The 16,909-nt window shown below is 38.4% G+C and overlaps 1 protein-coding gene across 1 annotated transcript in view; it reads left to right on the plus strand.

Moving 5' to 3' along the window:
• The window catches only part of LOC113504399 (flocculation protein FLO11), a 46,778-nt gene that overhangs the window by 9,948 nt on the left and 19,921 nt on the right, over positions 1 to 16,909 (plus strand). Inside the window, exon 2 of the mRNA XM_026886656.1 lies at positions 14,706 to 14,782. Coding sequence (XP_026742457.1) covers positions 14,706 to 14,782 — 77 coding nt within the window. The remainder of the gene's footprint in view (positions 1 to 14,705; positions 14,783 to 16,909) is intronic.

The raw sequence follows: 16,909 nt of genomic DNA on the forward strand, positions 1-16,909 counted from the left end.
TTTTTGTAGTCTAGCCCTTACCTGCTGTAATCAGTTCTAGCAAAACACATATTAGTTCTATTATCCTCGTAATGTCCTTTGACTAATGTTATTAGTTTTTTTATTACTTTCCTTATAGCTTTGCCTTCTGCTATCTATTCTACATCAATAAACAAAGCCGGGTAGCTATGAATGTTAAATGTCTACAACCTTTAGATATCACACAAGACTTGCGTGGAATGACTTAGTTATATTCTGATAGTTACGTCGTAGTAAGTGTCATCCTAAAATGTTTTAGTGGTTCGGAAAAAGATTAACATTAATATTGTTTTCTTTTCTATTTCATGTGGGATTAACGATTCCAAATAAGTCATAAGGACTTTTACGGTCACTATACTTTTATGTGAGCAGTGCGGGCTGGCCGCGGGCCGCGCTCGGGTCGCTGCGATATCTATCTTGTTTAGGCCGATAGTGGTCGTTTATTTACATTTAGGCCTACGCTAAGGAAACTAGCGTATTTTCGGTTCATTTTATATTCTGAAAACGTACGCTCGAAGGTCGCGGTGGACGTACACCACTATATATGTGTTATTAGAGTTCCGCGTTTGTGACACAGCTCGGAGGCGAAACAATCACTTGTAGTTGACAATACAGTTAGCTCACGTGATGTTGGTTTATTTTGGACGGTCGTCCACCCCGGTGGTGACGGCCGGTTCTATTTCCTAGAAAGATGTCTCATCCATCATACATATGAGTGCTATCCGTTACATTCTGCACAGGTGACCTACAGGTGGTACAATGAGTAGCGTTAGGATATTCCAGCTATGTGTGGCTCCCTAGCCAATACTGTAAGCTGCACTTAGTTTAATTATCTAGGCGTATAGTATAGTCACAGTAAAGCACTCGGGTTCAAAGCCACTGGGATCTTATTACACATAGAGGCAGCGGTTACCGCTGTACCAATATTGGATGCTAACCGTGGATCTATTCACAACGATAAGCGAAGTTAATTCAAATCAATATGCTTTGCGTTTCTGATACACTACAAAAGTGCTTGTCTTATGTGTTATTAATTTAACTGGTATTACAAGTATGACTAGCGCACCTCGCGTTACCTGGTGTAAAGGCACCATACAGGCTAAACGGTGACACCGGTATGTCCTTTTAAAGAAAGCAGTAAGTATGGTTGTGCGGCGCGTAAGTCACGAAAACGTATTGCTCGTTACTGCGGTTCACGGCGAGCGTTCATACTTACTGTCAATGTTTTGCGGAAACCGCCAGCAAGGGCACCACGGAGACGTACAAAAACTTCGGTAATAACTATTCATAATTTATTCAGTTAAGTTTGTAAAAATGACAAAGTTATAAGTCACATTTGTTTTAATAAATAATTACATTATATAACAATGTACATGTACAAGTATAATAATATGTGGAGAGTATTCACAAAATTAAAAAAAACATAGGGTGCGTAAACACGCGCAAAGACGTGCGATTAGGGAGACCTATGTCTAGCAGTGGACGAATATAGGCCGATGTTGGTAATGATAATGAAGGAAACAAAAGCATCTTTTAACCTAATAGGGAAATAGGTCTCTACTGGTTACCGATCAAACAGAACAATAAGATAGTTGCCTACAAACTACGGTGCTTAATAAAAACGGTTGTATTTTACCCACATCATCATTGCTTAGCTAAGTTAATAGTGATTCGCTAAGGTAAATAAAACGCCATCATTTATGTAAACAAGGCTATTAATAGGAGCGGCGCGGTGTTTTAATAGTGCTAATTGAACTAATTATACATACCATAGCGCAGAAGAAGCCAAGCCTCCTCGCTAATACTGTAATTACCTTTATTTTCCATATTTTTTTTGCTCTGCGTCTATGAATAAAGTAATTTTCTAAAACAAACCTCCGTGGTAAGTTTCTGCGTATCTGTTGCTAAGGAAGTACGTTTCATAGTGCTGTATTATATTATGAAAATTTATTGATTATTGAAGAGAATTTTCTTTTGTCAATTTCATGAAAACTGAAAGTGCTATCTCGTAGCTCGTCTAGTATCATTCAATTTGTATATTATTCCCAGTTCCTTAATACACTTTCTACTAACTCTTCAGATACGGTCATCATGTCTAGTCAGGTCTTAGTCATATTCAGACAAATATATTAATGTCTGCATTATGATAAAGTGGACGTGGCATAAAAGGCAGCCGGTAGCAACGAAACGACTACCACCACATGAAAGGGAACGTGAAATACAAGAACAGAAGTTCTATCCCTGCGAAAATCATAGAAAAATGTCTTTTGAATAAAACCTTCTAATTATGGACTGTCTTCCGTAACTTTTTATTGTACTGCGATGAATGTTGCGTTTTTTGCTAAGTACTTACCAAAACGAATATTCTAATTGGTTTCTGAGTCTCATTTATCAATCCAAATATTCAGTATTACCTCATGAGCTGAACTGTGCAGGTCTTCTGTGTTACCTGCACAGTGTGAGCACGGAGTAGACCCGTCCGGACGCAGGCGACGGATCCGGCCGCGTCCGGTCGGATCGGAAGCGGCGACAGACTCGCTCGCCCCATCTCTCTGTTTACACGTCTATGTCTAGACAACTCTTAGGGAGCAATCGCGATAATACAAAACACCGCTGTGAAGTCACGACTGTTCTTACGATATGATTATAGCGAAAGAAACTCTACAATCAAGACTTATTCATATGAGATATATTGTGTGAGTGTATTGTGTAGCAAAATCCATTAATGAAGTCACTTTCAAAAAAGTTCCTGAAATCTCTAGAACATGTTTTATATTAGCGGGTGGTTTGTACGAGCTCTGACAAAATAATCAGCGGCCTTCTTACTAGGTACAGATCATTAAGCTATTAGCATATTAAAACGTTGACACTAAAAGGAAAACCTTATTTCTCAAAGCGCCACTAAAACGAAAATAAAAACATTTATATTCCAAGAATAAACTAAAACATATTTTTTTGTATAAAGAAACTTATTTCCGGGGCTTCCCCCCGCGTCGATTCTTCTGCGGAATTTTATTAGTTTTTGGGAAATGATAAGTTGGCGTGTTTGCCGTGTTTGGGGACAATATGTCACGCTGTCGTGTCGGCTAACTGTAATGGCGGGTTCAGTCGATCCTCAATCGTACAAACTGTACAAGTTTTTAGGCTTCGAGCTATTCATGTGCAGTGCACCATAAAAGCAATATGTTCCGTTGTTATTGGTATTACAGAGGTATTGGCGATGTTATATCGAGCCATTGTTGTTATACAACAGTTATTGTGGATAGGTTACTCGTGTGCCTACGATTGTCAGCGGTACAGTACTGAGTATGATGTGAGTAAAGTACATTAAAACAAATGATCGGAATATCATCATTATTGTCCTAAAAAACAGGCGTATGAAAATTGATTTGGATACTGTCTGTTTTGCGCGTCATGTATTCTCCATATAAAACGCGGATATCTGTAGTTAATCGATTTAAAGCCGGGCGACTCCGTACACAAAAACATTGGAGTGTAAACACATACAAATTAGCACATACACTTGTATTGATTCGCTCCGCACATTGTGTTTCGTGTACTCCGCCCAAATGTATCGCAGTTACAAACATTTTAATAGCCAATTCGTATGAATTCGTACATTTGTATAACGTTCCAATTTCGTATTTGAATTTGGAATGCCATGATCGTTTGTGATGTAAATAATTGTGTTTGTGTTGCGGTTGGGGAGTGTACTACAGTTGAGAGGTTAACTTTGATAAATACATTAAAACTTCTCATTTAGTTGATCCACTAACGAGTACCGAACAGCGGAGGCAGAGGAGATGGGCTCGTCTGCTCTTATTTTAGTTAATATATAAGGTCTGCTTCTCCAGTGCGAGACTGGAGAAGCAGACCGCAATCGTAAATATATCAGTCAAACCAATCAAACTTCAGTAAACAGTTACAGCAACCGCAACTAATTCATCGGCACAGGGGCGTGTGTTTGTTCTCGGTGACGTGTGAACAGTAATAAATTAGGGTCGGCGTCACGCCATACATCACGGCTGCCGGCTGACATGTCGAAGCCGGTGAAACCCCATGACACGTCGCGCGCGAGCCTCCGCCGGCCTCACGGAGACCGCTCCTGTGAAATATGAGGCACACAGATGTCACCATACGAGAATGTATGATTTATGAAGTTACAGCTCGGTTGGCCGCTTTTGGTGACTGAGTTACCGCAGCTAAACCTCAGGCATTTGTGAAATTTTGTACAATATCATCTTTTATTTATGTAATCTTGGTAATTTGAGCGTGATACCGAAAATATTAAAAGTATCATAAATTGTTAATTACGCGCTCCTTCCAAGTCGTGATGACTATACGTTTTAGCCTCAAAATTTACCTTAAACGTTTTATTGCTCTTCGACGAAATCTCAGAAGAATACAACATTAAAATTTGATGTTCATAGCTTTTAAGTATAAGATCCAAACAAGCCGGGATTCAGGAAAATCACAAATACCTAATAGGTACACGTTGCATGTTGAAATCTTTTAAATTCCGTCAAATCTATAAATTAATTAGTGTCTACTGTAACGCGACCATTTTGGTAAAAGTCTGAATTTCTAAGTTACATAGGCTGTTACTTAAAATCTTAAGTAATTAAGACAGAAATGCAGTTAGTACAACCAGCTGCATTTTTAACATGGAGACACAGCCTCGGAGTATTTCATCAGCTAGCAACATGATAGTTGAGTGTCATCGTCCGGGCGGGCTGGTCCACATCCCTGGGCATCTATTTATACCGGGCAGGTTCCCGGGCCGTCGTCAGCGCTAACGATCGCGATAGCTAAACCTGCTCCCTGGAATCCCGTCCTGCACATCTTGCTACTATGCGTGCTTGCGTAATTATGTTACCCGTAATTATGATGCATGAGTCTACTGTCTATGCCCACTCACCTGCTTCACTTTACTTTTTGCTTTCGTACTGGACTTGTGGAATAACTTAGTGATTAATTAGCTCTGCATTAACCGTGTTTAATCTAGCGCGAGTTTTGGTTCCATTGATTTTCTTTTGTGATGGATGATGTGAGCGCGGTGGGAAATCTTGTAAACTTGTACCATGCTTTAATAGTTTGTATTTGGTTTTTGTTTTAAGCTTACTTATACATAAAATTATAGCAGCGCCTTAACAGCCCGCATTGTTGTCACACTCAGCCTCGACTCGGAGTTGTCAAATCGTCGTCCATTGACCGGCATATTACTTATGTAGCGCGTCAGACAGCCTGGCACCGAACTGCTGCTAACGATGCAACTAAATTGCAATCTACTAACACACTTACTTTTGTGTGCACACACAGCAAGTCATAAAATATGAGCTATATACATTGCATGGCAACATATAGTTAATATAATGTGATATATTAGTGTAATAATTGTATATGAAACACAGACTAAAGAGTTACTCGTAAATCAAGACATTTCAAATCTGTTATTACCACACGAAACGGATACTTATAATTCAGAAATATTTATTTATTGACGCGCTTCTACAAATCATGAAATGAAACAGAAACAGGTTTGCCACTTGACAGTATTTATCAATCATTCATCAAGTATAATCCATCGGCGACAAGACAGCAGCATAAACAAGTATCAATTAGCGAGCGCATCGTGGATGCGGGCATGCGCAGCGCGCACCGGCGCCCGCGCACCTAACTGGGTCATTGACAATGCGCCTGCGACGCGACGCGTTGCACAACCCGCGTTATGTGATGACGATGCATTTCCTCAGTCACAGGCTTTCGTTAACGCGGGGATTTACTCTGCAGCTCGTTCAAATCATTATAAGTAAAATATCCTGTCATGTCAGATAAGACAGGTGTGATTTACTTTAATGTATGGATTAAAGACTTTATAACATTTTTTACTTAAGAGCAAATCATAAAAAATCATTTGATAAGACTACCAATGGTGCAAATACATAATCACTGTAACGTATTGCATTGCGCTGCCGCCACTGCAATTACTTATACCTCACCAACATTGACTGCAATGGATTACGTAGTTAGGTGTTACGCGAAGTTCTCAGTTTACGAGCCTGTATTTATTGCTCGCTTTCTATAATAAATGTAATGCTCGTTTCTTTAATATATAGAGCCTGCAGAGTGGAGGTGCATCATTAGTTAGACTCCGCCATAAACATTATTTGCAAACAGCGGCAGCAGCTGCGAGCCTCACTGAACCCGTCAGAGTGGTTTTTATTTATTTTAATACTTAAGTATGCAATCTAAAATACTGATTAATAATTTTCACTGTAAATTGTCCTGACACGAATTGAACCCGCGACACGTTGCGCTGTGGGTTTAACATGGTGACCATTACCTCTTCGACTGTCTTTGCAAAATAAAATAATTTGAAAGAATATTTAACAAACGTTTTAAAATCTTCATATGCACTCTACAATTGGATGCGGCCGTGCAGACTTCGTGTTTCGTACCAAGAACCTTGACTAAATAACTTACGATATTTTCCTTTACCGTTATATTTGTGTAAGTGTACATACGCTTGCGAATCACATGTCAAATATTTTAATAGACATTGATTTTAACTGACCATGACTAGAATAATATGTTATTATGGAAATACTCAGTGGATTTTTCCTAGTTACTTTCATACCGGGCCCATCGATGTCTATTGCTTAGCAACCGACGCGGGATGATCCCCCGCATATAAACTGTGCCATGTTCGCCAGTCGCCTGCGCGGGCGCCGCGAATGTCTGCAAACTAGTTTGACTTGTGGAAACATGTAGATGCGCCTGAGTCGAGCGCCGCGGACACCGGACGCCGGACGTTGCACTGATAGCTATAGGCGCTGCTATTTATACCCCGTGCCATCCCTCCAGACATACACAAAGCAGCCTCTCTGAATTACTTGGCTATGTGGGTGAACATCGTTAAGGCTCTTTTTATTTTTAAAATGATTTCAATATTATAATGATTACATATATAATACTATACCTAGGGTATTTACTATTTAGCTTATGAGCAACTTTCTAGTGTCTACTTATTCTTTTTGGACTCGACCTACATTTGAATATTGTCAACAATATTCCGTTACAGGAAACATTTACAAATTTTAATAATTTGTCTCAGTTATTAGTGTTTAGTGCCAGATAAGCCATATTACAACAATGATGCCAGAAAACAGCACTCGAGTGGCATGCCAATGCAGATCGTTTGGCAGGACATCCCGGAATCACAGCACAAATGACAGTTGAATCTTTTAATCGCAGTCCGTTGATGTCGCGCACCGAGCACACCGCGCTCTGCCCAGGAACATCGCATGCTCGTTATTTAATCATCTAACTGTCAAAAGTTAGCCGTTATGCTCTAGTTCTCAACGAGAGTGGAGATCATGTTTACTTTTATTTTATTTGTGCCTGATACACGGGTGTGGACGATAGTCACATGACCCCGTCTGCCAAGCTTTCTTCTGATTAAGTTGTTACTCAAGCCTTCCTAGTCGTTTTACTTGAGTTAGGTATATACCAACTTAATTACTCATTAGCCGTAAATGTTGTTAGTATTAATAAAATCTACGTTTTATATGATACAACCAATATTGGCCGCGAACTTTCCTAACCCGTGCGCAGTGCTTCCCTATTAGCTATGCATTACTGTTCGTCTATAAATATTCAGTGAGTTGATGATGTTTTCCTATATTTCCGCTCTGAGCTCCCGCTCGTCCTTTCTTTATGTAAATGTGGTTAGAGTATCTCGGGCGGGTGCGAGTGTTCGCGCTCGCTAGAATTGCTAATGTAAGCCATATTTTTTCACTTTGTTGAGTCTGGGAATGGTGCTTATGAGGTTTGCTTGATAAAGTACATATGCGTGCCTTATACGTAGGTATGAGAAGGTTTTTATCTTAAAGTATTTTACGTTTAGGGCTGCCTCCAACTGGAGATAGCTTTCATAAGCGTTGAAATATGGACTGAAGAAGATATTAGCTAGATAGATAAAGCCTGTAGATAATAGTCGTATCCGTTTTCCTCAGCGCAAAGGAAACCTGAAACCTGAAATACGATAAAAAGCTAACAAAGTATCTTATTATTCAATTATTTTCAGTACAATGACTTTATTAACATCGATAGGAAACCACAACACTGCTGTTGTCGTATCGGCGCAGACATCTCATCGACAATTTGTTCTACCTACAAATACATATCATTCAGAGATTCGGGTGTCCATCATAATTTCCTTTTAGACATTATCACAAGAAAATGTCATGTTTTGGTTTATGAATTCCAGTATATTTGCATAATAGGTGAAGTTATCCTGTACATTTAAGTAAGTAATTGGATTAATTGTAAATAATGTTAAATTGGATTCTGCGGACTCCCGGTCATCGCGGTTTTTTTCTTCTTCCTGTAACCATCGAATGTATTCTAATATGTTTTGGTAGAACAGTAAAGGCTGATTCAATATGATTTAGCTACGAGCTGTGACTCGATAGTAAGATTAAATATGAGTTAGCTCGTAAATGTCATTTGTACGGTTACGTTTCGGTATTAGAGTCGGCGTGAGCAACAAATATTTGCATACCGCATTAGTCACTCCAAATCATTAATATGTAACTCATTAAAAACCTGCTCGCAGTTAGCGCTGGGCTAACGGAACCGAATGCCATTCTTATCTGCGGACGTACGTATTTATCATCGGGGGGCTATCTGCTGGGAAGGTTTCGACGTGGGGTTTCATCTAATATTCTACAGTCTATGAGCCCATCTAAGTCTGTCCAGTCCAATCCCAAGCCAGATCTCAGTTTATGGAAATTGGACTGTACAATTAAAGTTGTACATTCGTTTCACTTTTTTTTAAGAACAATTTTGTTTAACGATCAATTGAATGAGGTTGATTTTTTTATTAAGTCGCAATGATTTATTAATTCTTATCTCACATCTTTCTTATATCGATTTGAAATGGATAAAAAATTCTGAAATAATAAACACTTAATAAACCAGTGTTTGATTGTCACAGACGTCATCGAACTGGTTGGATTTTAGTCAGATGACACCGGAGGATCGTGAGCTGGGTGTGGCGGCACCAGCTCTGATCATAAATCACCATTGACGCAGTGTGGACGGCGGAGGTGGCGCACCTGTCACCGCTGGGTTTATCACCAGTTTTGCATTTGTTTTATTGCTTGTAGCTAAACTTTTTATGGATGTACAGAAGCGTGATAAAAATAATAAAAAATTGCAGTTTGTTGGCCCAGATTTTTTTTCGATATATCGACCTATATATTTTAATGTCATCATGTCACATATGAAAACTTTCTTCACATAAAACTTTCGTTCGGTACCAGTTACGATAAAATAGTTTAATTTACATACTTAGTTTTGCATGGATATATTAGTGGTGTGTTAGCGCGTCGATATAAGAGTGATCGGCTCATCGCTCTCAACGGTAAGAGCCGTTTGCGGGCCGGTCGCCTTCTGTCCGGTTTAGGACCTGAACTAATATTGACTGACAACCGAGACATATTTACTTGATGCCTACAGTTTCATTTTCAATAGAACTAAACCTTCGCTGTTTTGGAAGAATAAGGATAAAACTTTTTACTTCATCTCATGGTAACGTGTACCAAACCCAGAAATTAAGCTCAGTTTATATCTGCATAGCTGTACCTATGCGGATAATATATTATATATGGCTATAACTTAGACAGATTGTCAAATAAAGAAAAAGCTTGAATTTGGTCTTCGGCAATTTAATGACGATTCACAAATGTTAGTGTTATCGACATCTGAAACGGCGACACAATGGCACCTGTTAACTGGAGTGATCAGGCACGTCCACAACATGCCACTTCACCAAAAAACCCCAAACCGCAATTTATAATCGAAATTCCGAATTGGGAATCGGTAAAAAATCGATTGGGCGCCGCCATCCAATTGTCGATTGTGCACGGTGGCGCCAAAACCGCTAGCTCTGCGGTAGATACTTCATTATTTTTATTCGTTATTGGGTCAACGTACTTGTGCGATATTGGGGTCAGTGACCATTTAGATAGGTGACGGGTTGGGGGAGAGGCGGCCTTTATTGTAACTGATGACGCGGCGCTTACGATGCTGCGATCACGGCCTCTAAGTAGTCCCGGGCCTGGGAAAACCCAGGAAGCCAATAAAATTGATTGGGTTTTTAAAACAGTGACTCAGACAAGTGTAATTTTGGACATATCTGTACCTATTCACACTTTGACATCACAAAATGTATTGTATTACAATTTAAATAATATTGAGCAAAGTTTAAGAGATTGCAATTATCTAGTACCTGTTAATGACGTTTGGCGATACAATGTTCAGTATTTTAATTGAAATAAAATCGATATCCACGTGACTAAGTCGTATTGCAATGGCTAATGGATTTGTTTAAACGGACGAACAGCATATACATAAAATAAATATAAAGCAAATACACTGTACAATGTTAAATCATCTTAAATATGTATAAATTATTATGCGGGCAGTTAACAATCGGGCTGTTATTCCGTATAATCAGAACAGAACACTGGAATAAGTGCTAATTGCTACAGAGCACGATTATGTTATTATCGATTCGCGTATTTATCGATAATTTTGGTGCGGCTAACGAAAGTTACGCAATTAATGCGCGTCGCGTTCGCGGTAACGTTGCAGCGTTGGTAGCGAGTCCGCTGTGCTAACCTCTTCCGATACTTACGATTAATTTTCTACTCATTAGGAGTCGACGGGGAATAACATTTACTTACATAAAATGATTGAACTATGGAAACATACCATTGAATGGGTAGTTTCAGTATTTATGAATATTAAATCACAATACTGTGTTTTTATGTAAATGACGCGCATTATATTTGTGCGATGCAATGACCTTCAATGTTTTTGTCATTGCGATGGTAATTGTTGTCGTTACCAGGGAGTTTAAATCAGCATTGATTGACAGTCAGTCTGCAAAATAAGATGGATGGCGGTTCAGTACTTTTTACGACTTGCGAAACTTTAAAGCGTTTTTTTTAGCGTTTACTTTTGTATGTTATGGTCATTTTATTGGTATCGTTCACAAATCTCGTCCGTACATCATCATTAACAGAGTGCTCCATTCTCCAGCGTGTTACCGCACCTGATGTATACGCTTGTCATCAATGGCCGCGCTGCACGTGTCATTTGCATCAGAATGTCCCGACGTGACACATGTCACCCCTGCAAAATGTTTCAGCACACCGAATGCATAATAGTGTCGCGCTGTGACGTCATCACCGCTAAAATTTAGTCATGATCACTGCAAGGTAGAGTATCATGTCATGGTATTGTGCATACAGGAAAAATGCTTGGAAATACAGTCGAAATAGTCAATCTTATATTTCGTAAGTGCACTAAAGATAAATTGCTAAATAGCTGAATTTAAGTGGCAAATAAGATGTGTGGCAGTGATGGGAATTATGGGTTGAGGCTATACTTATATGCTAAGTTTAGACCAATAAGGCAATCCCATTTGTTTTTATTAATACCTAGTATGTCCTTCGAATCATGCCTCAGCTCTGGTGTGACTTACAGCTTTTACCACCAGCACTAGAATATTCATTAGAATCTTCAGCTATGTTCGTTAATCTAATCGCCTATTATGATATTATGTAGTGCTAGTTTGTGTGTTTGTTTTTGCTTTCCGTGCGGTATCGCATGTCTTGCGCCTGCGCAGCTGATGTAACCAGTCGTCTACACTTGAGAATTATGATTCGTAGTGAGATGTTTGTGGTTTGGTTTAGGTGCTAGAGAGCTTCAGTAAATGTCTAGATTATTTCGTAATGTTTGACTTTTTAGCATCGCTTGTTTATTGCCAGACGCTTTCCATTTTTTTATTCAATTTATACATGGAAAGTTCGACTTTTTCAATTTTAATACCTGATATGAAAATTACGCGTATAAAATGTTGTTTTCCTTCTCGTGTATGTTTAAATCAAACACAGTGTGATGACCTAAATGGTGTGTTGCGTACATGCGGTTTGTCCAGCTGCGCCTGCGCCAATCGCGGCTCCGTCGTGTTGACGCAGCTTTACAGTTCCGCGTCCACGGCGACACCTGTCGGAAATATATTGAACTAAACAATTATTTGCACGAAGAGATTTCGCACTTATCTTACAGTTATTCTGTCTCGTGATTATTGGTCTATCGTGAGTCAAACTTATCGGTATTTAAGACATCACTGAATTTAGACCAAGTGTGAATACCCATAACAAAAAATTATTTAGCAAACTTGTTACTTAATTCAAACAAAGGGTTGAGATAAAACTGGCAGAGGAAAACATTAAGTTATCCTCTTACTTACATTCAATGAAAGTTGTTACCGAGGGCTTCGTGTCCTCACGTAACCCGAGCCGGGCGGCGTGTTCCCTGGGGAGAGTTCGCACGGTGATCGCGGCGGGAGCCGGCAGCGGCCAGGGCAACCATTATCCTATTGAGAGCAAAGCGATGCGATTGATAAATCACTGCCGCGGTCGGTCACCCGTGGACGACCAGTAGGGCACCCGCGCACCGCAGCGATCATACAACACTTCCCAATTGATTCTCTACATTCTGTAGCATATTTTGGCCCATCCCGATCAATTCTTCATTTCGAAATAACAGGTTTATTCCTGATAACATTCAGTTCATATCACAGGCCCTTATAATACAAATGCAAATGAGTCGGAATTTGATTTTGTGTCATTGAATTTGTATTAGATGGAGTCGGGGGAAATTAGGAATTCTGAATATATTTTTCTATGATTAGCATTTTCATCAGGATGGAATTAAATGAATCTCGTTTTACAGTATTACAATATACTGCACATGACTTACTTTTTAATAATGCTGATGTATGATTTTCAAATTATCACATCATCGGTTGCATCAAAATTCCATTCTAATTATGTTTGTTTAAAATTCTGATACTATTTTTGTTAACATTTTTGCGCAGTTTACATAACTTAGCAAGGACTCAAATAGTTTTATGATAATATAATGCTAATCGCCCATAAAATGCGATAGGTTGTGAGGAATAATGAATTACAAATAAATAATTTGAAGGAAGATCTTTATTTACTCAAGAGGTATATCGTAGATCATTAAAGTTTAATAGTATGCACATGTGACATGTTCGCTTGATTTTCCTTAAAGGACACAATCAATATTCTCAAATGAGATTTGAGACTCACTTAACTTAGAACAAAGCAAACATGTCTAGTTGCAAACAAGCAATAAAGTAGTGTTGTTACACCGTAGTGGGAGGACGGCATTAATGTGACACGGTTCCCATATGGAGGCACATTCGTCTCCAGAATGGGACAGTGGGCGGACTGATCGGCCGCGATAAGTGGCCTTCTTTATTTATTGTACCGTTTAGCCCCCGACGATCCTTAAACGATTGTTTCTTAGTATTTGTACTGAACGCGGCCATTATTGCTACTTATCCGTCTAATGATGGCATTTATAAATAATTTATTCACTCGTCTAATGGACAGCTGATTAGGTGTTCTGTGAATTTTATGATTATTTACTCGGCTAGGATTAATCGTAAGTGGGTATTATTGTCTCAATGCAGGGAGCTGTTACACATCAGTAACACCTTAGTTGGCTGAATTACTTATGCTATAAATCCTTAACAGAAAGGACGCTATTGGGTTTTATTGTTGTATTGGTGCCCAAGTGAATGGATTACACAATATTTATGTGACATAAAGATGCATATGTTATGCTAATACGACATGCTATAATATTAGTTGTCCCTCTTGTCGTCCGAGTTGTTAAGATTTGTCATTGCTAAATGTTAAAAAATACGATAAAAAAATAATCTTTTGTGTTAGTATCAACCTTTAGACTCTCGTAACCGTTACCTATGCATGCAAAAACATGTGAAAAATGTGCTTCTAAAGTCCAATGGAACTGGTTTCTTTATTTACAATTTTATAAATATTGTCAAGCATGAACCTCTGCACAGTTATAAATCCTATTCTCATATATATATTATTATATAAATAAATATTATTCTCATATTTCTTTTTCGAAAGTAGAATTCTCTTGCAAAGGTGCCTCTACTCTAGTGTGCAAGGAGAAACGATTTTCTCGAGACATTGGTAATTTACTCTCAGATAATTTAATCTTTATAAACCTTCGAGATAAAATAAAACACAGATCGCCTAAAGAAATAAAAAGTCGTAGTTACATGAACTTGGCTCGGCTATTGCCTCACATACGCAATGATCATGAAACCGGCTTTTTTCCCTCGCGTAACATTACAAAGGCTGTGATCTAGGGGATGTGATTGCGCCGCGCGGGTCACTGACCGCGCTCTGCGCAAGCGCCGCTTTTTGCGATGCGCCTGATATGCATTTTTGTTGAGCGCTCTTACTTGGATTGATTGCCTTGTAAATTACCAGATAGTGGACAGTCATGCTGTGAACAGAATTACGTAGGAACATTATATTTATGAACCTCGCTGTTCATTTGTATGTATCTACTTAGGTACTTACTTACTGCACTCAGGAGCTTTAAGCACTATCATATAGTCATTACCGTATAGCGCAGAGACTAGGAAATATTTTATAGATGTTGCTGGCGCCAACTATAATTGACAATAACCAAGGTATCCTCAGCGTTTTGATGATTATGTATGTGCGTGTGAGTGAGTGACGTGTGTTCGTTTGTTTCAGATCGCGAGGCGACACGATGTCGCGGACTCTCGCGCGCCTGCTGCTAGCGCTCTCCATCGTAGCGCAGTGCCGAGCTGGTAAGCATTATCAATATCTACTCTTTAAATAATATAATACTAGGAGGAGGATTCTAACTAGGCTTCGTGGGATGATGATTTATGGCTACTGTAAAGAAACAATCAAAGCCTGCACTCTGCCTCATTGGGTAGTTATTTTTTTATTTATGGAGTATTCTCCAGTCTTTTAGCTTTTTTTTTGTAGGTATTATTCTCGTTAGTAATACTGTTACATTGTTCATACAATTGTGTATGAAAAGATTATAATATACAAAACTTTGTTTTTGAATAAAACTATTTGGTATGTCACTTAAATATTAAAAATATTAGAATAAGCGTTAAATATTTTTCATTATCACACCATTAAACATTGTCAAGTGACAATGACGTCACAAATAAGGTGCTATGTTCTGCGCCTGCGCCTATATTGACATAATCAGTTTCTTTCACTTGGTAACGAGGAGAGAATATTTTGTACAGTCAACCGCAGGGTATTCGTAACATAAGCATTAGACATCAACTTTACGACTGAGTTGTTAGGGTTCAATTTAGTAATTTATTTGTAGTGTCGTCGTGAGTTGTGTTGTACGTGAGATGACGATAATAATACTATTGTATTGTACTAGTTCCGGTACTAGAGCCGGCTGATTGTTTTCATTAACATGATAAATGTTATCGCTGCCTAGGGTTCCGCAGCCTAAATTTAACTCTTAGTGCAGGTCCAATTAACCTTTTTTCTCCCTACACAGGGTTTCACAAAAAAAAATTAAGGTAGTTAATGTGCGAGGTATTTTTTTTTCATAAATTTATATACATTTAAGTTAGTTAATATAAATGCTGACTACTCGATGTTTAACATACCGTCTATGAATAGGGTATTGCTTTTTATCAAACGAACTCATTACGTACCAAAGTCAACATTTATAAAATAGTCCCTTCAGAATTTAAGATAAACATCGCAATATTACAACAGAAATCTCATTAATAACATGTTATATTTAACTAAAGTAATAAATAGCGATAGTATCTGACCGCAGGACACAAGTTTTATATGCAAATGTGACTTCAGCGGTTACTGACAACTTAAACTGCAATAAATACTGCTCGCGGTTATATATTGGCGGCAATTGAGCCTCATGCGAAGCTGGCGATGCATAGTAAAGGATATTGTTTCATTGGTATAATAATTAATAGAAGACTAAGTGTATACTGCCCTTAAAGTATATCTTTGAAAGTGTGGAAAGGAGATGCCGTATGCCGCAGAATGACGTCACTATCTAACTGCTACAGTATAGTTTTATAATATAGAGATTTGGACAAAATGGTCGTGAATATTAAAACCCAAAGCAAATAGTGGAAATATGTATCTAATTATTATTTTTTAATAGAAAGCAGATGTATTTTACTACAAATTACGATGGTACACAGGAGCATTTCATAAAAAAATCGAGTTTTTTATTTACCAGAAGTCCTGTTTAAATAAGTTTTCCCATAAAATGTTAAATAAATTAAATACTGCTTATCATAAAGTAGCTTGACTTTTGAGTCAAGCAGTCAAAGTAATATTAAGTAAGAGGTTACAACATAGGCTAGTAATGTCACTTTACCGTGTAACTGTCATCTCGAACGTGTTGCAATTTTATTACATTGAGCAAAGGACTATAAAGTGATGATCATAATTCACAATATAAGTCTGTTTTACTTTTTCCTCATATAAATTAAAGGGATCATAGCAACCGATTCATGCAGCTGACCGAGTTAAGCTATAATCAGCCTTATAATTACAGCGTTAAGACTGATTTTCGCTTGTTATTGCTTGCGTTTTCGGTCAGCTGACTCATGGCCCGAACTCGAAGGTCATGGCTTTCGGTGTGACGTCATGCTGCGCTTGCTCCTGTCTGAGCTTAATCAGGATACGTTCTTGAGTGTTTAGATAACCGGCCAATTACTTATAATTATCGATAGCTGTTAATTCAATGGCAGCTAGGATGGCATTGTGAAAGACTGAGGAGTGCCGTTTCCGATGCAATTAATTGATTTCCGTGTATCCAAAAGAATAATGTTAGTGAATAATGATAGTGTTACTTTACGTGAAAAAGAAATTTATTTCATCAAAATAAAATCATCATCGGTGTAGCCTTGTCCCAA

The sequence above is a fragment of the Trichoplusia ni genome, chromosome 22, assembly GCF_003590095.1.
Source record: "Trichoplusia ni isolate ovarian cell line Hi5 chromosome 22, tn1, whole genome shotgun sequence".
Lineage (NCBI taxonomy): Eukaryota > Metazoa > Arthropoda > Insecta > Lepidoptera > Noctuidae > Trichoplusia > Trichoplusia ni.